Source organism: Falco rusticolus, chromosome 8 (assembly GCF_015220075.1).
Source record: "Falco rusticolus isolate bFalRus1 chromosome 8, bFalRus1.pri, whole genome shotgun sequence".
Classification (NCBI taxonomy): domain Eukaryota; kingdom Metazoa; phylum Chordata; class Aves; order Falconiformes; family Falconidae; genus Falco; species Falco rusticolus.
In genome coordinates, this window is record NC_051194.1 from 20,257,992 (window position 1) to 20,282,545 (window position 24,554).

Genomic DNA, 24,554 nt, shown 5'->3' on the forward strand with positions numbered 1-24,554 from the left:
GGGTGCTGCGAAGCCTGCCTGTGCCCGCAGCAATTCCTGCAGGGCTGCCTGCCTGTGCCTGCAGGCTGAGCCCTGTGCCCAGCAGAGACACCTTGGCATCACCCTGGAGCCCAGACTGGGGCAGCCGTGGAGCCCGCAGCAGCACTGCCACCGTGCTGCTCTGCTGGAGCCAGCCCTGGGGGGCTGCGGACTGCGCTGCGGGGTGAGAGGTGAGGGAGAACCCCGAGGGTGGCAAGGGATGGATGGGACAGATTCGGGGACATGGGGGGAAGGGCCAGGGCCTGGGTAGTCCGTGCTCACTGCACTGGTTGGTTTGCATGGGTTTGCAGGGACAGGGATGGTGTCCAGCTCCCTCTGAAGTGCCACCACTCACAGGCACCGCTGGACTGCCCCCAAGTGCCACACCACAGCCCAATGCCTGGCACGGCTCCAGTGCCCACTGCCCAGGCATAGGGAGATCTCGGGAGCCAGTTTCCCGCAGGAGGCTGCCTGTTGAAGCCTAGGCAAGGCAGCCAGGGGGCAAAAGTGGCCACAGATCCCTCGGGGCGATAGAGGCACAAGAAAGAGGGAAATTGCCCCATCTCAGCCCCAGACTGCTGGGCAGAAGTGGGTACAGCCCTTTAACCCTGTGCCAGAGACACCAGCCCACACCAGTGCAGGACATCCTCCTCCACACCCCCCTACCCAGCCCTTTGTGTAGGTCCTACACCAATAAGCAGCCTTCCAGCTGCAATGTCCCCATGCCCTGCACCTCATGCCCTGCTCCCCCAGCTTCTGGGCCAGCTCCTGCCATGGCTGTCCCTCCTCAATGTACACCAGCATGCAGCTGCTCGCCCCATGGGGACCCTTCTGTGCTCATGTATACAGGGTTGGGCACACACAGCATGCACACCGCATACCCACGCATGTGAGCAGAAGCCCCTGCTGTTCACACGTGCTTGCTGACGGCGTGCCCCCCCACGTACTCCCAGGAACACCAGCGCCTCCACCAGCCTGGCCACACTTCCCCGTGCCACTCGGGGAACTCTTGCCTGTGCAGACAGAGCTGGGGAGCAGGCAGATGCCTGCATGGGGGTGCGGGGGCTCATGCAGCAGGGAATCTGGCCTGGCTGTCCCTCAGCAGGTCGGGACGCAGCTCCTGTGGGAGAGGGCAGGGGATGCGTGGGAGCATGCAGGCAGCAGGAAGGAAGCCTGCGCCGAACAATAGAGGGAAATGGAGGAACTGGAAAAAGACTCAGTGGCAGCACAGTCAGCACAGATGGTTTAGTGCAGAACAGCATGATTCATGGGAAAAAGGCCCTCAGTGCTCCACAGAAAGCCCCCAGCTCTGTCCCGGGGCGGTGCCAGCAAATAAGCTGGGGATGGGGGTCCCTGGCAGAGCGGGACCTGGTGGGTGGACACCATGCTGCACACAAGCCCCAGGCTGTGCCCCTCTGTCCCGAGCTGTGGGTGCTGGCAGCAGGGGCATAGGGGCCCGTCCCGTCTGGGGGTGGGAGGCTGTCCCCCCTCCGTCTGCCCGTGAGTCATGCTGACCTCTCTCATGCCCTCAACAGCAGTGAGAGAGAGAAATTATGGTCTGGCCCTTCCGGCCACAGAGCCCTCCCCAAGCTGGCCGGCACAGCAGCTCATCCCCTGGGAGGGGCCCAGCTGCTCCCCCCCACTATCTGCCTCAGGCAGCCCCCTCCGCCAGGACACCCCCCTGGCTGTGCCAGCTCTCGTTCTCCAACCCAGCTCTGCATGCAACAGAGCCCAGGATGCTGCAGTGTCCAGCATCTGCTCGACCACCCACTCCCCTGTGAGCCCCCGGCTGCTCAGTTCCTGTCTGGGCTCAGGTCACAGCCTCACCGACAAAGCAGGGCCAGGATCCGGCAACTCCGGGGAGGGGCCGAGAGGCTTGGGGCTGAGGAACAACAGGATGCTGGCTTCTTGAGCTGGGAGGTGAGCGACTCTGGGGAGAGCGGTGAGGCGGGGGGACCTTCAGGAGCATCTCGTGCTCCCACCCACAGCATCTGTGCCCTTCACAGCAGCTGGACCCACCCACCCACCTCCTGTTCCCTCCTCACCCCCTTTCTCTCCTCCTTCAACAGATGATGGGCTGAGCATCCGTCAAAGAGGCACCCCAGGGCCATGAGCTCCCCGTGCAGTCTTGACTCTGATATTGCAGACTGGCTGACCACCATCCACTTGGAGAGGTACCAGGATGTCTTCAAGAAGCATGGGTACCATGTGGCCAGAGATGCCGCCTGGCTGGGTGGCAATGACCTGCAGCAGCTTGGCATCACCGCCACTGGGCACCGCAAAAGGATCCTGAACTTGGCGCAGCAGACAGTGATGCTCAGTCAGTCTCCGGGGGAAACCACAGCAGGAGACACCCATTTTCGAGCCACCGAGGTCCTGGATGCCCCCCAGGCAGGCAAAGATGCCATGAAAGCAGAGCTGGGAGGGGCTACTGATGCCTTTGGGACCCAGCAACGCATCGCTGCGCCTGCCCAGGCATCGCTTCCAGAGGAGGACCCTGCTCCCCGCCTTGTGAAGCCAGTTCCCAAGCCAAGGACAGTTTTCCTTCGCTCAAAGCCAGAGCAGAGCTTCACACCCGTGCCACTGGCACGCACTACGGTGCCAACACACGGTCCAGGCAGCGACGGGGCACCTGCAGCGTTTGTGGTACTGGAAGGGTTTGTGCCGGGGGAGAGCTCCACGGACTTGGAGAGCCCAGAGCCAGTGCCACCAGCTGGTTCAGGGGCAGCCGTGGCCATGGGCATGGCAGCATCCCGGCTGCGAGCACGGGAGAGCGCTCGAGAGGAGACACGTCCTCCCCCAGCTCTGGATCACAGACAAACCGTGGAGCCAACAAAGAAATACCCCCCATCTGTCCCGTCTGTCCCACCACGGCACAGCCACAGGGGCCAGACAGCCGAGCCCAGCCCTGGAACTGTGCTGGAGGGTCACCCTGCATCCAACCCTCCCCTGCCCACCGCAGCCATCCCAGCCAGAAGAGATCCCTCGCCCTGCCCCAGGGCAGCCTCACAGATGGGATCAGGGCAGGGCAGGGTGGAGATGGTGTCCAACATCATCTATGAAGGACTCGAGCCCCCATCAGCACCCACTGAGGACTCAGGAGGGGAGGATGGTCCCCAGGGTCAGGGTCTCATTCAGCCCCCGGCTCTGTCCCTGCAGGAGCTGACCCAGCTGGACGACAAGCCTGAGTAAGTAGATGTTTTCCCTCATCCCAGGAAATGGAAGGGGGGGTGCAGAGCAGCCAGAGAGACCCCATCCCCTGGGACCCCATCCCCAGCCTGGCCCTGCCTGCCTCTGGGTGCTGACAAAGCCCCTTTCACCACCCTTTCCATGCCTTCCCCAGGCTCTGCATGGAGCAGTCCTGCAGGGCAGCTGGGATCCCGCTGAGCTGAAAGGGCCCTGGGCCCCCAGATGGCTCAAAGAAGCTGCTGCCCCTCCTTTGCCCCCCCAGGCAGCAGGGCTGGGTGTCCCTGGCATGGTGAGGGTGTGAGGGCTCTGGGGCTGGCTCCTGCTGAGAGCAAGGCAGGAGATGTCAGCTGGGGGCAAGCTCAGGTGGGAAATGGCCAGCAGCCCCATGAGACACAGCCCAGTATGTCCCAGGGTGGGGAGGAGAAGGGAGTAAGGAGGGTGCAGGGAGCAGGGAGGGTATGCTGCACATCCTGGGGAACAAAGCCTGGCTCAGCCCCAGTCAGGCACAGCCTCCAGCCCATATAAACCAGACAAGAAAACAAGGTGGGAAAACCTCACAGGCTACCACTCTGGCCCGGCTGCAGCCACAGTAACCCCTCTCCTGTTTTCCAGCAGTTCCAGCTGGCCCGGCGGGGGCCTGCCCCCCATCCCACAGAGACCCACCAGCAAGCCAGGTGAGAGCCCCAGGCCACAAGTGTGCAGCGGAGACCTCCTGGTGTCCCCAGGGAAGGGGGGTGTGGGGGACACCCACATACCCTGCCTTTCCCCCAGGTCCTGCCCTGTGCTCCTGCCTCACTCAGGGACTGGGGTGGCCCCAGGCCAAGGCAGGATCCAGCCCCACACATATTTGGGCTGGCATCTCTGTTACGCCAGATGCCTTGGACATTGGGGTGCACTGTGGGGGTCCCCCTCCAGGGTTGGCAGTCCTGGCTGGTTGCTGTCCGGCAGTAGGCACCAATGACTGCTTTTCCTTCCCATGTCTCATCCCACAGAGGTCAGTGAGCAGCCCGTCAGCCCCTACAGCGAGACCATCTTTGGGCATGCAGCCCCGTCCCGGGAGCAGAAGGTGAGAGGACACTGTGGGATGGTGGCTGTCCCCTGCAGTCTTCTTGCATCCCAGCAGCTGCTGCGAAGTGGGGAGCTGCAGCTGGTGAGACCGTGGTTCCCAGCAATGCCTGGCTGAGCATCACTGCTGGGGTGGGGATCACAGGCTTGAGCCCCCTTCACAGTGGGCCAGGGAGGTTGAGGGGGTCTGGGATGGGAGATGGCAGAGGAGATGTGACAAGTCTCTCCTCCCAGGGTGCTGGCATCGCCTCTAATCAGAGCTATGAGACAGTGTCTGAGCTGGACCTGGAGCGAGAAGCATGCAGGTAGGCATCACCTCCTCTGGGCTACAGGGGCTGGGCTGGGCTCGGGTCTGGGGTTTGCATGTCAGGGGGGCAGGGGACACCCCAGGGGACAGTCTGAGAGGTAGTGGGCACTTTTCCCCCACCACAGAGCCCATCAGGAGCATCTGGCATCAGGTCAGCAGTCTTAAGAAGAGCCAGTGGGCTCAGAGATGAGAAGGAACCATGCTGGTGGGTGGCCCTCGGGGGGCCAGTGCTTACCCACAGATGCTCTGGGTGCACAGCTGGGGCAGTGACAGTGGCACTGGGCACATGCACACCAGGCAGAGCCTGGATTTTGCTGCTGGGAGCAGGGAAACACCAGGAGGAACAGGGGTTGCTCAGAAAGGGGATGACTGAGCTCCAGATGAAGGGATGTGTAAACTCCAAAGGCTCCAGCATCATCAGATCAGCATTTGCTGATCTGCCACACTGTGGTGGACAGTGAGATTGTGAGAGGCACTTTAAAAATGTTTTTGAAACGTACTTTCCATAACTCCTGATAGCATCTCAGAAAGAGGAAGGAAAGCTGCTCTTCCCATTTCAAATGGGGAGGGTTCCTTTTCCTGTGCTGCTTAGAGAGAAGGCGAGCTGCAGCTCTGTGTCCTTTGGGTCTGCTCGTGGCCTTGCCGGCCAGTGCATCACCATGCCCCGGCTTTTCTGGCCCCAGTGTTGGTTGGTCCAGCCCACCTCCTGCTCTGGGTGCAAGTCACTGCAGTGTGGCCTGATCCAGCATCACGGTCAGCCACACATTGCAGTCAGATAAAAGCCAACACAGGCCATAGGTGGAGAACTGCAAATACCTGGGAGCAAGAGCTTTGTAAACAGAAATACTGAAATCTGCCATGGAGCCTCTGAACCAGCAGTTCAGAGCAGGGCTGGGGGCTGTTCCGTGGCTTCCAAGGAGCTGGGATCCAGAGCATCCCAAGGGCATCGGCCAGGCACTTGCAGCCCTGGACTCACCAGCGGCTTTGCAGCCTGGTCTTGCTGAAAAGAGACAGGACACAACTGTCAGCAGAGTAGCAGAGGCAGTGGTTCACAGGGGGGTTTTTTTCCCAGCCTGAGCACTAAGGTGGTTGGGGTGTGGGGAGCTGAACAAGAGACGGAAAAGTCTTTGAAGACTTTTGCATGGTGCTCATAGACTTCATTGCCAGCTGCTCCAATGCTTTCCTCCCCTGACCAGCTCCACTGATCTGACAATGATCCTCCTGGAGCAGAGCTATGGGCTCCTGCTCAGCTGCTGAGCCACTGATGGCCAGCCCTGGACCCTGCCCCTGCCACTGTGGGACCTCCCAATCCTTCTCTTCAGCACTGGTGTTTCTCCAGCTCAGTCAGTTCCTCATCCTGCTGATTGGCACCCGGTCAGTGGGGACAATGCATCTCCTGCAACCCACTAACCCGCTCATTATGGGAAATATTTCCCACTCCCAAAACTTCAGTGAGGCCCTCCCAGTCCTTTGGCACAATATCTTCATCCTAACTGAGGTACTTCCTCGCTCTGTCCTGGGGGAGTTTCATCCAGACCATGTTGCTGCCTGGGGTCCGGGCGGTGGGTGTCAGTGTTAAAGATGGACAGAGCTGCCTCAGCCAGCAATGAGGTATCCTCAGCAAAGAGGAAGAGGAATGCAAAATTCCCCTTAAAACTGGGAGATGGGTCTCTGAGGGTCCAGCAGAGCCTGGACCATAGGGTGGGATTCACCTGCTTTCATGTTTGAGCACCTTCATCTGAGCTGGTGATGCTCAGCCCCCTGAAATACTGGTGTGGAGGGCAGCATCTGCCCTGCTTCAGACACCAGTCTCACCAGGAGAGAGACAGTGGCACAGCGGTGCCCAGTCACCCCATGGAGCTTGGGGGACTGGGTCAGACAGCAACTCGTCAGGCATTGTGGTGAGAATGGTGCACCCTGCCCTGGTTTGCATCGAGGCCCACCATGAGATGATCCTCTGCCAGATACCTACGTGGCTTACTTCTCCCCACACCTCAAGGCATCTTTCCTGCAGGAAAAGAAACGCTGAGAATGGTGTGTTCCTTGACAGCTTATTCCTTATCCCCCTACCTACTTCCAGGTACCCACTCACAGGTTGATTGTCTGGCCCATGACACCCAGTTGACATAACCAGATCCATTAGCAGCTCCTTGGCCCCCTCACCACCAGCAGATCCCTTTCTTCCATCACCCATCCTCCATCCTCCACCAGATCTCCCATGTGAGCAATGACAGGCTGAGACTATGCCAACTCAGTGCACCTCAGGCATCACCCTCCAGGCTCAGCTGACCTGGAAATACCTTTCAACTAAAAGGAGCACTTGGCATGCTCCTGGGGTGCTGAGTGGGGTCCACTCCAGCTGGGCCATGTGCTTTGCTTGTCCCTGCCAGATGTCAGTTTTCCTCCAGCTCTTTATGGTTTCAGTGGCTGTAAATCATGGCTGTCAAGGATTTTCCCCCTTTTTCTCTTGTCGTGACCCATTCAGCAGGTCTGTTTTTCACTAGGCTCTGGCACTCAAGGCTGATGTCCGCCTGTGATGTAGAGTCGTCCAGCCAGCCTGCTCCCTGCCCGGTCCCTCCTGAAGAAGCTGGACACCACGCTGGGACTCCATATCTGCCAAGGCTCTGTTATGCTAATTAAAAGCAATTTTCATTGCACTCTGAGCCTTCAAGCAACCCATGGCCGTTTCTTGCCTTTCTTGCAGACACAGGCCATTTTCTCTCTCCACCCACCTCCTCAGCCCCATCTACCATCTCACTTCTCCAGACCTGACCCCTAGCTGGCTCCAGCCCAACATCCTCCCAGGCAGACTTAGGTCTTGCTTCTGTCCCACATAGTTCAGGGCCATCTAATGTCTGATGGCCTCATAAGGTGCCTGCCCAGGGTCAGAGCACAGGTCCGTGTGCTGCCTTTAGCTGTTATGATGAGGCAATGCTCAAAACCAGCTTTTTGGAGGATTTATGGTGAGAGTCGGTATTTGGGGTCATTTGCCTGGTCTAAAAGCATTTCTAGCACTTGGACTTGTGCTGGAGGTAGTTTCTCATATTCAGTACCCCCAGTGAGTTTCTCCTCCGTAAACTTCTCCTTCTACAACATCCCATGGTGAGGAGTCCCACAGGTCAGCCCCTCCTTTCCCATGTGGTTCTGCACCTTGCTCCTGCTGGCTTTGATGTCACCCAGCTCCTGTGACTGAAGCAGTGGTGGCCAGGAGATGCCTGTGCACCCTCCTCATCCTGCTCACAACTTCAGAAACCTGCCCCCATCACGCACCCTTTCCCCACCGGAGATGCCCAGCTTGCTCAGGTGTTCCTCAGACAGAAGCTGTGACAGGGCTTGCACTGTCCTTGCTTTCTTTCTTGGAGCCTTTTCTTCATCTTGGCACTGGATGCCACAAGTGACCCAGTGGCATGGGTGCTCTCCTGTTGATGCTAGGGTGTCCTGGCTGCTGTGACTCTCTTCCTGCCCATCACCATTGCACCTGGGCAGTTCCCCTGTGAGCTCCTGGGGCCGTCAGACATTTTCCAGAATACTTCCTTTTCAGGGAAAGAAAAGTATCTGCTGAGAGGGCTGAGGGGAAGGGGCAGGCTTAGCAGTTTATTTTTATAGTTTCCTTTTATTGTTGTGACTGGATAGTCTCACCAGGCCTGGCTGGGGGGTTTAGTATGGCTTTCCAAGAAAATGAGGTGGATGCAGGAGCTCCACTGGCCCATCTGTCCATCCCAATCCCTTTGCAAAACATTTTGGCTGGACACAAGAGCAGGCAGGAGGGTATCGCAGCAAAAGGACCTTCACAGTGCCATGAACACTGGAGTGGTAGAAGGAGACAGCAGGCTGAGACCCCTGGTGAGGGGGTAGCTGGGGTGGGTGTAGATGAGGGAGCAGGACGGGGGATCAGGGAGCTGCCTGGCTTCAGTTTGCTGCCTGGATTGAAATGGAGAATGGAGAGGGGAAGGAGGTGATGCCAGGGGGTTGGAGATGTGTGGTGGCCTGTGCAGTGTTACCCAAGGTGGGGAAGCCCATTTTGCCAACTAGCCCCAGACTTGCCATCATGTAGGACTGGCTGAGCCTCAGGCTGCTGGTGGCCATAGGACTCATGAGCATTGAGCCTTTGTCCCACTCTTCTCAGGGAGATGCAAACAGCCACATCAGCAGGTACCCCAAGGAGCCCAGGATGGGGCCAGGAGCATCTGCGTATGTGAGACATCCCCAAATGGGCTGGCATTGACCAGACCACCACACGGTGAGCAGCCATGCTGCCATAGCCAGGCTCGCTCACAGCCCCATTTCTCACAGGACAAGCAGCGAGTGCAGCAGCGAGGGAAGGAGTGAGGACGAGGAGACCCGGTCCCGGCTCATCGACCGCATCATCCAAAATGACACAGAGGGGTACTCCACTGTGGATGCACCACAGGCCGAGGGTGCCCCTTTCAGCCTGCCAGCCCATCTTTACCCAGACGAGGTCCTGGATGACCTCACCATCTCCCCTTACGCCAGCTTCACATCACTTTCTGAGCCCCGACCCACCATGCTCAGCGGCTGGCTGGACAAACTCTCCCCACAGGGGTACGTGCCCACCCATGGGACAGTCCCCATAGGTAAAACCCCTTTGGACAAGGCTGGTGAGGTGGGCACGCTGGTCACCCTGCTACTGGGGCAGCCAGACCTCCCCACAGGAGGAGGACCCTCTTGATTGCCCCAGCTATGCTTCAAGGGTCTCTGTGCAGTCATTCTTGGGGGAAGGAGGGGGTCTGTGAGCAGATGTAGGGTTCTCGGGGGGATCATCCGCTTCCCAACATCCCTGTTTTTCTGCCATCCCAACAGGAACTATGTCTTCCAGAGGCGCTACGTCCGTTTTGATGGGAAGAACCTGATGTACTTCAGCAGTGAGAAGGTACAAAAGGGTGGGATGCGGGCAAGGTGGGGAGGGTGCACTGTGCAGCTTAAGTGGGGTGCCTTGACACCACATGAGCTGCCATATTCCCTTTGCCTCCCCTTGTCCTTCTGTAAGGAGACAGCACTGCTTTACCATCACTAGGGTGGAGCAGCCATGGCACCTTGTGCCTGGGGGACTCCGAACATAGCCTCACGCCATAGGAAACACAGGGTAGAAAGGGAGCAGGTGAGGGGGTCCTGCTGGCTCGCAAGCTGGCTGCAAAATGGGGGGTCTCTGGGTCCCAGCCATGGACCCATCCCCCCCTGAATCCTCAGCTCCTGCCCAGCTGCTGGTGTCCCTTGGACTCTGCTATGAGGCAGCACCCAGCCGAGCACCCAGAGGATGTGGAGGATGTGCTACACGTGGAGGAGCTTTTCTCACTGTGGGTGCTGGCACTGTGGGTTAGGAGTGTGGGGTGAGACAACCCTTTCCTGTCCCACATCCTCTCATCCTTCTGTGGGGGCTCTGCATGGCCTCATTAGGCCTGCTGTGGGGTGCTGGTGGTTGCCACGCCATCTGGGGTGACAGACACTGCTGTCCCAGTCCCACCACACAGCCAGACAGGCTGGTCTCACACCAGAGACACCCATGCAAAAACCGGTACCATGCATGGCCCCAGAGCAGCCACTGTTGCAGGAGCTTGTAGACATCTCTGACACATCCCCTTACCTCTGCTGTTATGGTGCCAGTGTGCCTGGCAAGGTGGGTACTGGGGTGGCCAGGCTATGGAGGTGCCCCACAGGAAGGGAAAAGGGGTAACTCTGCCTGGGGCTTGTTCCAGGAGCCCTACCCCAAGGGGGTGATCCCACTGTCTGTGATTGAGATGGCTCGCTCCACCAAGGACAACAAGTTCCAGGTCTTCACCAGCCACCGGATCTTTGTCTTCCGTGCTGAGAATGAGGGTAAGCGAAGACCAGGGCCAGGACCCACCAGTCCCCAAAGAACCGTCCCTGACTCCCTCCTCCAGCCAGAGCATCCTGAGGGCAGCTCTCACCCTGTCCCTAAAACATCTAGCCACAATGAGCGAGGGGACCTCTCCCCTGCCATGTCTGTTGGGTGCTCTGCTCCATGCCAGGGCTGTTGGGAAAGGCTCAGACCTGCTCCCTCATGCCCGGTCCCCAGCCCAGAGGAATGAGTGGTGCTCCACACTGCAGAAGAAGGTGATGGACCAGCGCCTGGTGGGATGCCGGCCCCAGCCCGCCAACACCGCTCACTGCCAGAAGTCAGGCGTCCTGGAGCTGAAGGGCCAGAAGTCCAAGGTGTTTGCAGCCCTGAGCCTGCCTGAGATGTGGCTGTACAAGAGCGAGCAGGTTTGTGGCCAGACCAAACACCCTGCTGGCACAGAGGGCTGTGCCAGCAGTGAATGGGATGAGAGCAATGGAGGGATGGAGGGAGCTTAGCCAGGGGCAGTGCCAAAGGCAGAGCAGAGAGGAAAAGGACAGGTAGGAGAAAGGGAATGGCAGAGCAGGATCTCCTCGCTATCACCAAGTTATCTTCATCTTTGCCAGGCACTTAGGTGTTGGTCACACTGAAATGTCCCGATCCATCACAGGACAGGTAGATCAATGACAACAAAACCACCAGCAAACATGCCTACTGCAGCGCAGGCTTGCCACATGGGAGGCAGCAGGTCTCTGCCGGCCAGTCGCATCCTGCCTGCTGCCCATGGAACTCCCCACATCCTGCCTGCTGAATTTTCTTAGCAACCCTGGTTTTCTTCTATTCACCTTGTTTCACTTTGCCTGACTTGCACAAAGCAACATTCAAGCCTCTGTGGTTTTTGCTCAAGCTGACGCTTTATGAGTGCACCTGACTTAGTGTGAACTCAAATCCCCAAAACAGAAGGACTTGAATGGCCAGGTTTCAAGGGCTATGGGCAGAACTTGCCTTTCATTTGCAGGATGCTTTATGTCAGCCCACATGAGACGTGGCAGGGTACCAGGTCTGGCTTGTCCAGGCAAAGCAGGGATGGGGTGCTGGGAAAGCTGGACACAGCTCCCTGGCTCCAGTGTCATGGGCATGTCTGGGTGGTGTGTCCACTGCAGCTGCTGCACTGCAGAGCCAGCACCACTGTCACTCTGAATTTCAGTTCTTTAAAATGGGCATTGGCATTTGCTTGATTGAGATGCGTGGGTCCACCATCCGTGAAGCCAAGAACCGCAGCTTCGAGCTCATCACTCCCTCCAAAATATTCAGGTACCTCAGGCAGCTGGGTGGAACAAGATGGGGGAGCAGCTGGGTGCTGGACCCAGGTGCTGGTTTCTCCAGACCCCTGAGTTTTGGCTGTGCTGGTGCTCATAGCTTCGTGGCAGAGTCAGAGTGGGAGAAGCGGGAGTGGATGGAGGCCCTGCAGGAGGCCATAGCTGAGACACTCTATGACTACGAGGTGGCAGAAAAGATCTGGTCCAACAAAGCCAACAAATACTGTGCAGACTGCTGGGCTCAGAGTCCCGACTGGGCATCCATCAACCTGTGTGTGGTCATCTGCAAGCAGTGTGCAGGCCAGTACATCTCCCTGGGAGGCACATGGGGGTCCCAGCAGGTGTGGGCTGGCCCTGCCTGGCAGGCAGGGTGCTGGCTGGGTGATGGGTGCGACCTGGGTACCGGTTCCCCTGACAGGACCAAGGGGTGCTCACTCTCCTACTCCTTGCAGGGCAGCACCGCAGCCTGGGCTCCAACATTTCCAAGGTGCAAAGTCTGAAGCTTGACACCAGTGTCTGGTCCAATGAAATTGTACAGGTAGAGACACTCAGGGCAGGGCACTGGGGCTGGCATGGCATGTTCAGGGGCCAGGCTCTGGGCAAGGCAGCAGCCCCACGGTCTCCCCCAGGATGCAGGGACACTGGGCATCCTGCTCCTCCTGGCTGGCCCTGGTGCTCACCATGACCATGGGACTCTCCTGTAGCTCTTCATTGTGCTGGGAAATGACCGAGCCAACCGGTTTTGGGCTGCTCACCTCCCCACTGCTGAGGCCCTCTACCCGGATGCCACTGCTGAGCAGAGACGGGACTTCATCTCACGCAAGTACCGAGAGGGACGGTACCGCCTGCCCCATCCCCACTGTGCCACTCAGGAGGACGTGCTCCAGGTAAGGGCCACCTTGGAGTGCAGCCAGGATGCTGGGGTGCTGGGAACAATCCCAGAGCTCCGGGTCTGAGATACCAACACCAGCTTGGCTGCGTACACCCACACCCTCATGTCAGGTAGTTCTCGGGGCTCAGGTAGGAGTTGTGACCCACTTTGCCTGTTTTTGAGCACCCCTGGCAGTGGGCTGGGGGTCTCTGTGAGCCACAATGTGGTCCCTACAGGCATCTGTCTCATCCCAGGCGCTGTGCACTGCAGTGGCAGGACCAGCCCTGCTCAAGACCGTCCTGCAGTTCTTCTCAACCTCGGAGGCTGGGCTGGCAGCTGACCCCGCTGCCTGTGAGGTGGCCACAGGGGCAGACCTTTGCTGGGGACTGGAGAGAAAAAGGCCCAGGAACCATTCAGGTAACAAGAACCCTCAAGCTCCATCTGGCTGTAAGGGGGGGGGGGCTTCTTCCTTAGCATTGTCCCTGCCCCCCACAGCACACCCCAAGGCTGGAGACAGCCAGTGCATCAGGTCCGGTGGCTCCCTGGGGGACCCACCTGCCCCATTCCCATTGCACCCCTCTTTTGGGATGGGACAAGGCAGCAGCTTCCTCTGGAGCCCCTTTTCAGGGAACCCCATGCCTGAGACACTGACTTGCCTACACCTGCATGAGTAGGGTCTCCACACTCCTCTGGTACTCATGCTTTGGTGGGTGCCTGCTCTCATCCTGCTTTCAGCACCATTCCCCGCAGGGAGTGCCAGCGCACAGGAACCGCATCTGGAGGGAGTCTACAATGAGATCACACAGCCAGTGACACACAGTGGGTACCTGTACCGGGCCATGCCCCCCCTCAAGCTCCCAGGAACCAAGAAGAGCAAAGAGGGTAAGTGTGGGGACCATGGGAGGGCAGCCAGTGGGGTGCCCACTCCAGGGCTGCTGACCTCCCCCCGGTCCTGCAGACTTCCAGCGCACGTGGTGCTCCCTGGAGAGAGCCCTGCTCTTCTTCGAGACAGAGAAATGCACTGAGCCCTTGGGCCACATTGAGAGTGGGGACCTCATCTCCCTGGGCGTGAACAGAGCCCAGGCACTCGCCAGCCCTGGCCCCACTGAAAGGTACACCCAGCTGTGCCCCCACTGCATGCCCAGAATGCCTGTGGGCACAGAGAGAGCAGCGTGGGCATTGGTCTCTGCTTGGTGCAATGGTCTGATCTGGCTCTGGGTGCAGGTTTGGGGTAGGGGGCTGTCCTGATGGGCTGGTTCATCCTCCATAGGTTTCGCTTCACCCTCGAGCTCTTCCTCGCTGGGGAAAAAGTGCAGCAGCTGGGAACCGATGGGCCTGAGACCCTGCAAGCCTGGGCCAGTGCCATCGGCAAGGTGAGCCAGCCTCAGCACCCCATGGCACTGGTGGGTCCCTGGGCTCTGTCCTCACTTCCCCACTGTGATTCCTCCCACCTCCCTGTGATCTTCATCCTCTGTGGCAAGCACCTTCTTCCCTTTGTAGGGGCTCATGTCCTCCCTGGTGACCTGCCCCCATCCTTCTGGGGGTCTGTGCTCAGGTGCTGAGCCTTGTCTTTACCCAGCTCATCTCTTTGCTCCATCCTACAGTGGTTCACACCCATGAGCTGTCACTGCCTGCTGGGTTACGAATTCCAGCGCGTGGGCCAGCTACGCTACAAGTGCATGCTCAACCCTGAGCGATGGCAGCAGGCCTTCTTCATCCTGCAGAAAGCCCATCTCTTCATCTGCCCCACCAATGATGATGGGGCTGAGGACAGCATCAACCTCCGGCGGCTGCAGGAGCTCAGTGAGTTCTGTGCCACAGCCCAGGACCAGTACCATATGGTGGCGGGCCATGCATGGCTCTGACCCCTCTACTTCTCACCCCAATGCAGGTCTGGTTCCCCCCACGGAGACCCCAGAGAAGAAGGAGCTGATGATCCTTGTGGAGATGGGGAGGTGAGTCCTGGCTGCGGAAATGACAGATAATGAGCCAAGCAACCTCAGCAGGCTGCCCAGGGCAAAGGCACTCATGCATTAGTTGATGTTGATCCCAAACCCACAGTGGGGATGCTACTGGGACAGCAGGGCTGTGGCCAGGGTGTTTACAGAGGTCACCCAAGCCCAGGGTGTCTTGCTGGGGTAGGGTGTCCTTTGGCTCAGCTTGGCTGTGCCACACTACCTGTCCCAGAGCCAGGCTGTGCCTACAGGCAGGAGGGGATGACCTGCCCCCTCGGCAACCTTCATTCCCTCTTTTCTGCCCTTGTTGTTCTCAGGACATTTTACCTGCAGGGCTTGTCACGGGCGGACTCAGCGGCATGGTACACTGACATCCAGGCATCAGCAGGGGGCCGGGGCAATGCACTGCGGGACCAGCAGTTGAGCCGGGGTGACATTCCCATCATTGTGGACAGCTGCATTGCCTTCATCACGCAGTATGGTGAGCTCAGCATGGCAGCAGCATGGTCAGAGCATCCTCCAACACACATGGGGTGGCCAATGAGTCCAAGCAGGAGGCACCACTCTCAGGGCACCAGCCCTGTTAGGGATTCCTCAAGCAGGATTGGGCCCCCGTGACCCCACCATGACCCCATGTCCCTGTCCCAGGGCTGCGGCATGAGGGTATTTACCGCAAGAATGGAGCCAAGTCCCGGATCAAGGTACTGATGGAGGAGTTTCGGCGGGATGCTCGCAACGTCAAGCTGCGCATCAATGACAACTTCATCGAGGATGTCACTGATGTCCTGAAGAGGTTCTTCCGTGAGCTGGAAGACCCTGTCTTTACCCTGGAGCTGCACCCACAGTGGAAGGAGGCTGCAGGTACCTCCTTCACCTCACACTTGCTCCCACACCGGGCTGCCTGACAGCGACCCCTGGGACCAGTGTCCCTCAGGGAGGTGTCCTGGTACCATGTCAGCTCTGGGTCTGTTGGGTTCAGCAACGGTCCATGACTTGGTTTTCTCCCTCCAGAAATCTCCTCAAAGCCCCAGCGCCTGGAACGGTACAAGGAACTAATTCATCGCCTGCCTCGCCTCAATCACAAGACCCTGGCTGCGCTCATCGGGCACCTCTACCGGTCAGTAGGCCACCTCCCTGCAGGGCGCCCTGGTCCAGACGGGGTCCCCAAGGCCAGGCCGTAGTGTGGCATCTCGCTGCTGCCCAAGGCATGCTGGTTCCCATCCCTGTGAGCCAGGGAGAGCCCAGTGCCCATGCCCTGCCCCATCAGCCCCCCAGTCAGTGCTGGGGTGTCCTGGAGCATGTTACTCTGGGACACCTCAAACATTCCCAAAGTCATCCTGCAGCAAGGGAGAGTGACAGGAGGTTTGGGAGTAGGGGACACCCGCCTGTAGAATGGAAACTTCACCCAGTGCCCAAAAAAAGAGGGGAAAAACCAAATTCCTATCCTAAACTCAGAGTATGAGATGGGGCTGTTTTGTGGTTTGATGGCAGCTGGGAGTCCTTGGAAAAGGAACTGCCCAGCTTGAAGTTGCCACTGCTGGGGAGCTGGGGAAAAATGGGCTTTTATTCAGGAGAGTTTGTATGATGCAGAGGAGGGTGGCTGGGGCTGAAACCCCATCCAGAGTGAGACCAACCCCTCATCTCTGTCCACCTTGTCTCAGGGTGCAGAAATGTGCAGATCTCAACCAGATGAGCACCAAGAACCTGTCGCTGCTCTTTGCACCCAGTCTCTTCCAGACTGATGGCAAAGGGGAGCACGAGGTCAAGGTGATGGAAGACCTCATTGACAACTATGTCAGCATCTTCAATGTAAGCTCTCTGCAGGGTCCTTGCCAGCCCCCTCTGTGCTGGCTCTGTGCATCTCCCCTTGTATCCCTCCATACTGCCTGCCTCTGCCTCGCCCTGCATCCCTTTATCCTGGCCATGTGCCCTCAAGCCATATCCCACTCCTCACTGACTCCATGTGTGTCCTTCTCACCCTGTGCACCCTTCCTCTGGCAGATTGACGAGGACCAGGTATCCCAGATGGATCTGGAGAACAGTCTGATCACCACCTGGAAGGACACCCAGGTACCAGGGATGTGCTTGCTGGCCCCCATCACAAGGGACCCCTGGGCTGGTAGGACTGCCTGGAGGATGGGGGCACTCCCAGCTGCCCACCTTGGGTCCCCACTGTCCCACACCACATATTTGGGGAAGGACCTTCCCCTGCTTGTCTCCCTTTTGCTCATCACCTTGAGGCTCCTGCCCAGCAGAGAAGCAGCCTCAGCTCCCTGGGACACCTTCACCAGCCCCTGGGGAGAGGGAATGTGCACAGCACCCGTCCCAGCACAGCATCAATGCCACCCGCTTTTCCCCCAGCTCTCACAGGCAGGGGACCTCATCATCGAGGTTTACCTGGAGCAGAAGCTGCCGGATTGCTGCATCACCCTGAAGGTGAGTCCCAAAGGAGGGCCATGCCAGAGGAAGCAAGGAGGGATGCAGGCTTCTAAAAAAAAAAAAAAAAAAGAAAGAAAAAAAAAAGGCAAAAGCAGAAGAGAAAAAGAAAGAAAAGGCAAAAGCAGGAGGGAAAAAAAGGGAAGAAAAAAAAAGGTCCCAGCCTGTCCCTGGGACCCATCCTGCCACCACCCACTGCAGCTTCCCTATGTCCGCCCCCAGGTGTCCCCCACGATGACAGCAGAGGAGCTCACCAACCAGGTGCTGGAGATGCGCAATGTGGCAGCCAGCCTGGACATCTGGCTGACCTTTGAAGCCCTGGAGAATGGGGAGCTGGGTGAGCATGGTGGGATAGCACAGGGGGATGCTCTCAGTGTGGCCGGGCTGGTGAGGAGGAGGTGTGAGGTATGGGTGGGCAGCTTGCTGCCACTGGCAGGGGGGATGGAGACTGGCACAGGAAGGGGATGCAGCAGTGAGAGTGTCCCTGCCTCCCCAGAGCGACCCCTGCACCCCAAGGAGAAAGTGCTGGAGCAAGCTTTGCAGTGGTGCAAACTCCCAGAGCCCAGTGCCGCTTATCTGCTGGTGAGGAAGGTCCCCATCGGTGAGGGCAGCTGTCTCTTCACAGGTAAGGCAATCACAAAGGGTCCCAGCCCCTAGGGCTGTCCACAGAGTGGGACAGCTCTGCCTGTGCTTCCCTTTGCCTTGGCTACAACGCCGCAGCCTTCAGGAGCACATCCCTGAGACCCACAGTGGGATCTTACTGCAATACCCCAGCCACCCCCCTACCTGCTTCCAGCCCCCCTGACCCCCATCTCCCCACCCACACTGGGCAGGTGTCAAACGTGAGACCCCCAAGTGCGGGCTGCTGAAATGCCGCGAGGAGCCCCCCAGACTGCTGGGAAACAAGTTTCAGGAGCGCTACTTTGTCATCCGGGATCGGAGGCTGCTGCTGCTCAAGGAGAAGAGGGTACCCAGGGGATGCTGCAGGGGTGGACCTGTGCCCTGAGGGTGGGAGGAGAGGCAAGGAAGGGGAGCCTGGGGACAGCAGTGGCACGGTGGTGGCTGTCCTCCTGGCAGGGAGGCTGGCACCAAGCTGGGCTGACTCAATAGATCTCCTTCCCCAGAGTGCCAAGCCAGAGCGCGAGTGGCCCCTGGACGCAGCCAAGGTTTACATGGGCGTTAAGAAGAAGCTGAAGCCACCAGCCCAGTAAGTGGCACCTTCCAAGTCATGGCTCTGGGGCACACAACCCTTGGTCCCTGCACCCGACACATGCTGGGAGCATGCCAAGCCCCACCGGGACCCAAAGCTGGGACAAGCTCAGACCCCTGCCCCCACTGCCCATGAACCCCAGGCTGTGTCTGGGCTTGGTGGTGCTGCACCACAGCCTGTCTCCTCCTTTCGCCAGGTGGGGTTTCACACTGACCCTGGACAAGCAGCAGCTGTGAGTATCTGCCCCTACTGTCCTGGGGCTGGGGGGATGTTGAGATCTGTCCCCAGTTTTAGTGGGAGTGGGACAGCCAGGGGCAGTGCTACAGGGCCCTGGAGGTCAAAGTAGAGCTGGTACCTTGCTGAGACACTCAAGGGACAGAGTGGTGAGGCCACATGCTCCCTGGCACAAGGTGGGGGCCAGGCTCCAGGGGCAATCCATCTCCGTGCCACACACCTTTCCTACCTCCCCATCCATGCCAGCACTCTGGGGAGATGCATCTTCCAAGCACCCAGCACCAGGCTCCAGAGGGACCTGCTCACCCTGCCCAGGTGTGCAGATCACCTGCATGGCTGTGCTGCCTGCCAGCCTTCATTCAACACTGCTCCATGTCCCCGCACACCCAACAGCAGGTGCTCCTGCACCCTGCACTGAGCTAGGGTCCCTGCCCTGGCCTCCCTGGCATCACTGGGTGCCTGGGCATACCCGTGCATCCCACTGATCCTGTCCCCGTTTCCCTGACACTGCCAGTGCTGCAGCAGCACATCACCTGCCCCTGACATGGGGCTGTGATATTCTTCTAAAGGCAGCAAGGACAGCTGAGCCAAGGTGCCTCATGGCTGCTCAACAAGCTCTCGCCTTGCCCTGAAGCAGCGATTCAGGCATGCAGTTTCAGAGGTGCAGCCTCTCTGGGTATAGTTGTGCCTGACAGCCTAGGGCTCACAGGCAAGTTGACAAGGGGACCTGGGCCCCGCTGGCCCTGCTCCCTCACAACTTCTCACATGGCTCCTCTGCAGGTACCTCGTGTGCTCGGGGCGGGCTGAGCTGTGGGACTGGACCACCAGCATCCTCAAGGCTCAGGTGAGTGCAGGCTGGCCATGCCACCCAGCTGGGCCGCACTGGGACAGGAGGGGCCTGGCCAGGCAGCATGGCATGACCCCCTCTCCCTGTCCTGTCCCTTTGCACAGCATGATGACCTGCGCCCCGTGATCATGCGCCGGCGCTCCTCCTCTGACCTCGCCAAGCAGAAGTTTGGCACCATGCCGCTGGTGCCCCTGCATGGGGACAGCACTGATGCCACCATGCTCTCCGCCAACCAAACCCTGGTAAAGCCCCAGCAGCTACGCCTGCCCATGGGTGCTCCTGCATCCACCCAGGTCCATGCACCCATCTCAAGACCATGTGCCACTCCAGGGCCCTGGAGGGGGTGCAAGCTGCCTGGCACTGATGGATGTTTTTGGTGTGTTTCCCTGTGCTTGGGGGTGGGGGTGGGGGGGTGGGGCGGGCTGGGTGTGTGAGTGTGGTTGTGTGTGCTGCATGCTGTGCTCCTGTCTGTGGCAGCTCTCCATGCATGCAGGGCACTGTGAGGGCACTTGGAGTGCTGCACCCCGCTGCCCATCCTCTGCCTGCCAAGGCATCCGTGTCCCTGCTCTGCACTACTGTGTGCTTACCTCTGCCCATCTCCTCTGTTTCTAGCGCCGCCTGCACACGCGAAGGACTTTGTCCATGTTCTTTGTAAGTACCCGCACATGTGGAGCATGTCTGTTGCTGGCTTTGCACCATGCCTCCTGGCTCTGGCAGCATGGGCTTGCCTGCAGCATACCACCTGCACTCGGAGACATGCCCAGGCCATCCTGCCCAAGCTGCATGGCAGAGACGGAGATGCTCATTGCTCTGTGTACCCCATACCCAGGGATGGAGGTCCCTGCATGGTCCCAGTGCATGCAAGCATGACAATAGTCCAGCCCAGTTCCCAGAGCCTCTCCCATTGCGTTCATATTGCCCAGAGGGGAATCAACATAAGAAATGTGAGAAAATGGGTTTGAGTTCCCCTCACCATCAGGTTATTTCCATGGGGGCCACCTGCCTGGACTTCACCTGGCTTTGTGCTCTGCATGGCCACCCATCTGCCCTCCCCACCCCAAACCACCTCTGGCAAGGAATGCTGAGCTGGTGCCACAGCTTGGTGGCAGGGATCATGCCTCACAGGGACCAAAACGCTCACCCTCCATCAGCGATGGAGGAGAAAGGGCAACAGTGCTTGAGCCAAGAGACCTGATGGAGGGTGAGTCTCCTGCAGTCATCAGGCCCATGGGCAGGGGGCAAGGCTCCCTGGGCAGGACCCGAGTGCAGGGAGGGGAAGGTGACGGGGGGATGGAGGGGTACAGCTGAGCAGTGCAGACAGTGCCCCTCACCCTGACCCCCCACCCTCCCCCAGCCCATGAAGATTCACCAGGACTCCCTAGAGGAGCAGCAGGAGAAGGAGGTGGACGCTGATCCTGTCTATGAGGAGGTGGGCAGCTTCGCTGAGCTGGCTGCGCTGGAGCTGGAGCAGGGGCTGTTGGCAGACCTGTCAGCCATGCCCCCCGTGGACAGGTCCAAGAAGCCAGCCCCATTTCCTGAGCAGCCCCCAGCTACAGCGCTGCGCTCCTCACTGCCTGCCAGCCCGGCCCAGAGGGTGGCAGGTCCCTCTGTCACCAAAGCCCTGTCTCTTGAAAGGGGCTTGAACCTGGAGAGCGACAAAGTTCCAGCACAGGGGCTCAGACCCACCAAAACGGCCTCTCTGGAGAGGAATGTGGAGCCTTCCCTGGTGCTGGCCAGGGACTGGGAGCAGACAGCCACACCAGGGAGCAGTCCTAACAAGGAGACCTCCCTGGAGATCCCCAGAAAGAGGAGCATGCAGCCTCCCTCACCCATCAATGACAAACTCATCCAGGAGCTCAGCAGCGTCATCCTCAAGAAGAATGAGGGCCAGCCACCAGGGCCAGGCCAGCCAGTGACGTGACCCACCGTGCCAAAGGGGTGGCCACCAACCTGGGGGTCAAGTCGTACCCGGCAGCAGCGATGATGGGTACTCCACGCTCCCACATCAGGGAGCCTGCACCCTCCTCCTCCTGACCCCAGAGCCGGGCTGGGAGCAGGGACCAGTGGGGACCAGGGGACTAGTGGGGACCAGGATGCAGAGCCATGGTACCCCCTCTTTGGAGGGCTGGGGGTGCTGCCACGTGCGCTCTTGCTTGTGAGCGGCATGTCTGTCATCAGGCCCAGCACCAAGGGAAGCAAGTAAAAGAGAAAATAAAACACAGTGCCTGCGTGTTTTGGGAGCATGGCACAGTGTCAGGCAGGGGAGCATGCAGTGCCTGCCAGCGTGGTGGATAACACCATGATGTCCCCTCTCCAGCACTGGGCCCACGGGACAGGGTCAGGACACCCACATGATCCCCCACTTCCCTTCTTATATCTACTGTGGCATATTTGGGGCGGTGGGGGGGCAACAGGGGCAGGGCTGGCTGTGTGTGCCCGGCGCATAGTCCTGGCAATGGAGGCCAGCTCCTGCTCAGCTTGGGTATTTATACCTGTTCCTTCCACCAGCAGGGAGAAATAAAGGTTTATTTGTACTCTGGAGGGTCTGGTCACTGCAGAAGGAGCAGTGTGATGTGGGGGTCTGGCAGGCAGGGAGACGGGGGTGCCAGGGTCAGGCACCTAACCGAGGGACCCATGGGATGGGGGCAGCACCAGCAGCATTGGAGAAAATGCAAAACTGGGGCAAAGACCTAGTGAACCTCAGATCCAGGGTGGGATTTTCTGTCCATGTCTGCTGCTAGTCTGGGATGGCATGGCCCTTCATACTGGGCACCAAGCTGGAGGATCCCCCCTTCCCAGGGCAGGGGAACACAGCCTGGCACTCCTTAGGCCTGCCTACAGCTAACTCTGATTGCTGGACCTCAGGGGCAAGGCTGCCTTCTCCGAGGCTCTCGCCGACGAGGTCTCGAGCCCCCCCAGGCAGCAGCTGCCTGCATTCCGGACCCAGCCCCGAAAATCCTTGGAGATATAGAAGTAGATGAAGGGATCAAAGCAGTTGTTGAATGCACTGAACACCAGGGCCAGGGTGTACTGTATGTAGGTGACATTGTGGCACCCCGTGGCTTCAAGCATGTAGTGGATGAAAAGCAGCACGTTGCTGGGGGTGAAGCAGAGGATGAAGACCAGGAGAACCAGGGCCAGGACATGCACCACCTGCCGATAGCGTCTCCCCTTGGGCAGCAGCTGTGCCAGGATGCAGCTGTAGGAGATGGTCATGAGCACGAAGGGCAAGCCAAAGCCCAGACCTACCAGGGAGAGGAAATAGTAGGCAAAGAACATGTGCTTATCCTTTCCTACGACATCGTGGCATGTTGTGATGTTCAGGCTCAAGATATGACTTGTCTGGGAGTGCAAAAGCAGAGGGCTCACTCCCAGCCCCACCAGCAGCCAGATGCCCACAGAGATGCCTGCCTTGCCCCACACCCAGCTGGAGCCCTTCCGCAGAAATGGGTGCACCACAGAGATGTAGCGCTCCAGGCCAATGCAGGTGAGAAAGAGGATGGAGCTGTACATGTTCCCATAGAAGGCAGCCACCATGGTGCGGCACAGGTAGTCCCCAAAGAGCCAGTGATTGCCCAGGAGGTGGTAGGAGATCTTGAAGGGCAGCAGGACAACAAAGAGCAGGTCGGCACTGACCAGGTTGAGCAGGAAGAGGGTGCTGGAATGTCCCCTGAACTTGGTCACCAGGACCCAGCAAGCCAGAGCGTTGGCTGGCAGCCCCACAAACAGGACCACAGAGTAGAGGGCAGGGAGGAGGTGGGTGGTGAAAGTGCTGTTGAGAAAACCTTCCACGGAGGCGCTGGGGCACGTGGTTTCTTCTTGGGGAGTGAGAGGAATCAAGACTCGCCCTTTGTTACGCACTGCAGAGGACACAAGGCGTCAGACTCAGACAGAAGCCCCCTCCCAGTACCCCTTCCCACCTGGGACCACGCAGGAGCTATCAACCCTCCCTGCCAAGCTGCCAGCAAATGCAGGAGCTGTCATGTCCCTGCCCCACAGCAAGGGCAGCTCAGGGCACGGGAACCCCTAACATCCTGCCACCCTCACCATGCGGAGCCACACCACATCCTGCCCTGCTGGTGGCCTGCAGCCCAGCCAGGCTCTGCTCCCACGTGCCGGCACAGGGACACGCAGCCCTACCAATGTCCCCTTTCCTACTGAGCCCAGCACAACAGGTTCCCTGCAACCCCATGGGAAAACCAGGAAACCCATGCCTGGACAGGGTCAGGATATGGCCACCCATGCCAGGATGGGAGTAGTTGTCCCACGGGGGCTTCTGCCTCCTCCTCCTCCTGGCCAGCCCATCAGATCAGCCCCTCACTGCAGTTAGGGCTGCACACACCCTCCTGTCTTCCTGTGGTTGGAGGGGTTTCAGTGCTTGCTCAGAACAAAAACTAAGAACAGGAAGGTCCCAGGACACTAGACAGGCAACTCCAGATCAAATCCCTTTTCTGGCTTCTCAAAAATCATAGCCAGGGTCTGCTTTCTTGCATACCACCCTCAGCTCCAAAAGCTCCATGCAGTCGGTCCCCAGGGGTCCTGGTTACATCCAACAGGTTTACTGCAACCTCTGCTAACTCTCCACCTCTCCGGGGGACAGGGGAAATTCAGGTTATGAGAGTAGTAACCTGATTTTCATTTCCAAAAGGGAAAGGGGTGGCAGGGTTTCGGGTCTTCACTTAGATTTTCAATGTGGACACCCAGAGAAGCAGCAGAGCAGTGCCCCGAGCTTTCACTGTGATGCCCAGCCATCCCCTCCAAGGATCACAGGACGTGATGGTGGGGTGTCCCAATGAGGCTTCCCTACCCTGTCCCACCATCCCCCAGACCCACCAAGGCACTTACTTGGGGAGAATTGTGTGGCGGAGCTGAGCCAGGCACAGCCAATCAGGAGGGTGACACAGGCAGCAGCAGAGCTGGACGAAGGCACCAGCCAGGACATCTCTGTGGGGTGGCCTCTGCACAAGCTGGGTCTGCAGAGTGGTCACAGGCAGGGCTGGCCCCACCGTGCGTCACAGCAGGACGGACACCAGCCCCCTCCCCACTAGCACCCTTGCTCTTCCCGCCCCCCCCCCCCCGCCCCCCCCGTCGCCTGTGTCCTGGCCACGCCCCTGTGGTCTAAGTGGCCAGACGGTCAGCTGTCACCACCGCCGAGCACTTGGGGGACGTCATCAAGCTTGGGGTGATTTCCAGGCACTAGCACGCAATGTCACGCTGTGCAGAGGAGGAAGCAGACCAAAGACAGACATCAAAAAAAGACAGTTGTGAACTGCAGCAGGCAGATGGAG

At 59.2% G+C, this 24,554-nt stretch overlaps 2 protein-coding genes across 8 annotated transcripts; one reads left to right on the forward strand and one right to left on the reverse strand.

Annotated features, from left to right (window-relative positions):
- The first annotated feature begins 4 nt into the window (after window positions 1-4).
- ARAP3 (ArfGAP with RhoGAP domain, ankyrin repeat and PH domain 3) lies at window positions 5-21,805 on the forward strand. Of its 7 annotated transcripts, none has more exons than XM_037397058.1 (34): window positions 5-209; window positions 2,088-3,206; window positions 3,820-3,881; window positions 4,200-4,273; window positions 4,507-4,577; window positions 8,873-9,142; window positions 9,401-9,470; window positions 10,294-10,414; window positions 10,635-10,822; window positions 11,602-11,708; window positions 11,814-12,013; window positions 12,166-12,251; window positions 12,418-12,600; window positions 12,839-13,001; window positions 13,320-13,466; window positions 13,543-13,696; window positions 13,855-13,957; window positions 14,189-14,387; window positions 14,476-14,539; window positions 14,857-15,020; window positions 15,188-15,400; window positions 15,551-15,656; window positions 16,201-16,348; window positions 16,541-16,609; window positions 16,901-16,975; window positions 17,198-17,312; window positions 17,472-17,600; window positions 17,809-17,942; window positions 18,100-18,182; window positions 18,382-18,417; window positions 19,200-19,263; window positions 19,371-19,508; window positions 19,879-19,917; window positions 20,621-21,805. In XM_037397058.1, exons 2-34 carry the CDS (start codon window positions 2,128-2,130, stop codon window positions 21,185-21,187), a joined length of 5,421 nt encoding a protein of 1,806 aa, XP_037252955.1. In that variant the 5' UTR covers window positions 5-209; window positions 2,088-2,127; the 3' UTR covers window positions 21,188-21,805. The 7 variants fall into 7 exon arrangements, with proteins under 7 accessions (XP_037252955.1, XP_037252959.1, XP_037252958.1 ...); XM_037397062.1 differs by having other exon boundaries at window positions 3,823-3,881; XM_037397061.1 differs by having other exon boundaries at window positions 5-202.
- A 77-nt stretch (window positions 21,806-21,882) lies between these two features.
- On the reverse strand, window positions 21,883-24,321 carry LOC119152176 (proteinase-activated receptor 2-like). The gene is made up of 2 exons (XM_037397066.1): window positions 24,112-24,321; window positions 21,883-23,126 (listed from the first exon to the last, which is right to left on the reverse strand). The coding sequence occupies exons 1-2, from the start codon at window positions 24,206-24,208 to the stop codon at window positions 22,108-22,110; spliced, it is 1,116 nt and encodes a 371-aa protein (XP_037252963.1). The 5' UTR covers window positions 24,209-24,321; the 3' UTR covers window positions 21,883-22,107.
- Between the last annotated feature and the right edge of the window lie 233 nt (window positions 24,322-24,554).

What these genes read in the sequence shown, in the direction of transcription:
- LOC119152176 (XM_037397066.1), bottom strand. Translation starts at nt 24,208, where the DNA reads ATGTCCTGGCTGGTGCCTTCGTCCAGCTCTGCTGCTGCCTGTGTCACC. An exon ending in CGCCACACAATTCTCCCCAA is followed by an intron (nt 23,127 to 24,111) that starts GTAAGTGCCTTG and finishes TGTCCTCTGCAG; the next exon opens with TGCGTAACAAAGGGCGAGTC.
- ARAP3 (XM_037397058.1), top strand. Translation starts at nt 2,128, where the DNA reads ATGAGCTCCCCGTGCAGTCTTGACTCTGATATTGCAGACTGGCTGACC. An exon ending in CATCTGCAAGCAGTGTGCAG is followed by an intron (nt 12,014 to 12,165) that starts GCCAGTACATCT and finishes TACTCCTTGCAG; the next exon opens with GGCAGCACCGCAGCCTGGGC. An exon ending in TGCTGCTCAAGGAGAAGAGG is followed by an intron (nt 17,943 to 18,099) that starts GTACCCAGGGGA and finishes CTCCTTCCCCAG; the next exon opens with AGTGCCAAGCCAGAGCGCGA.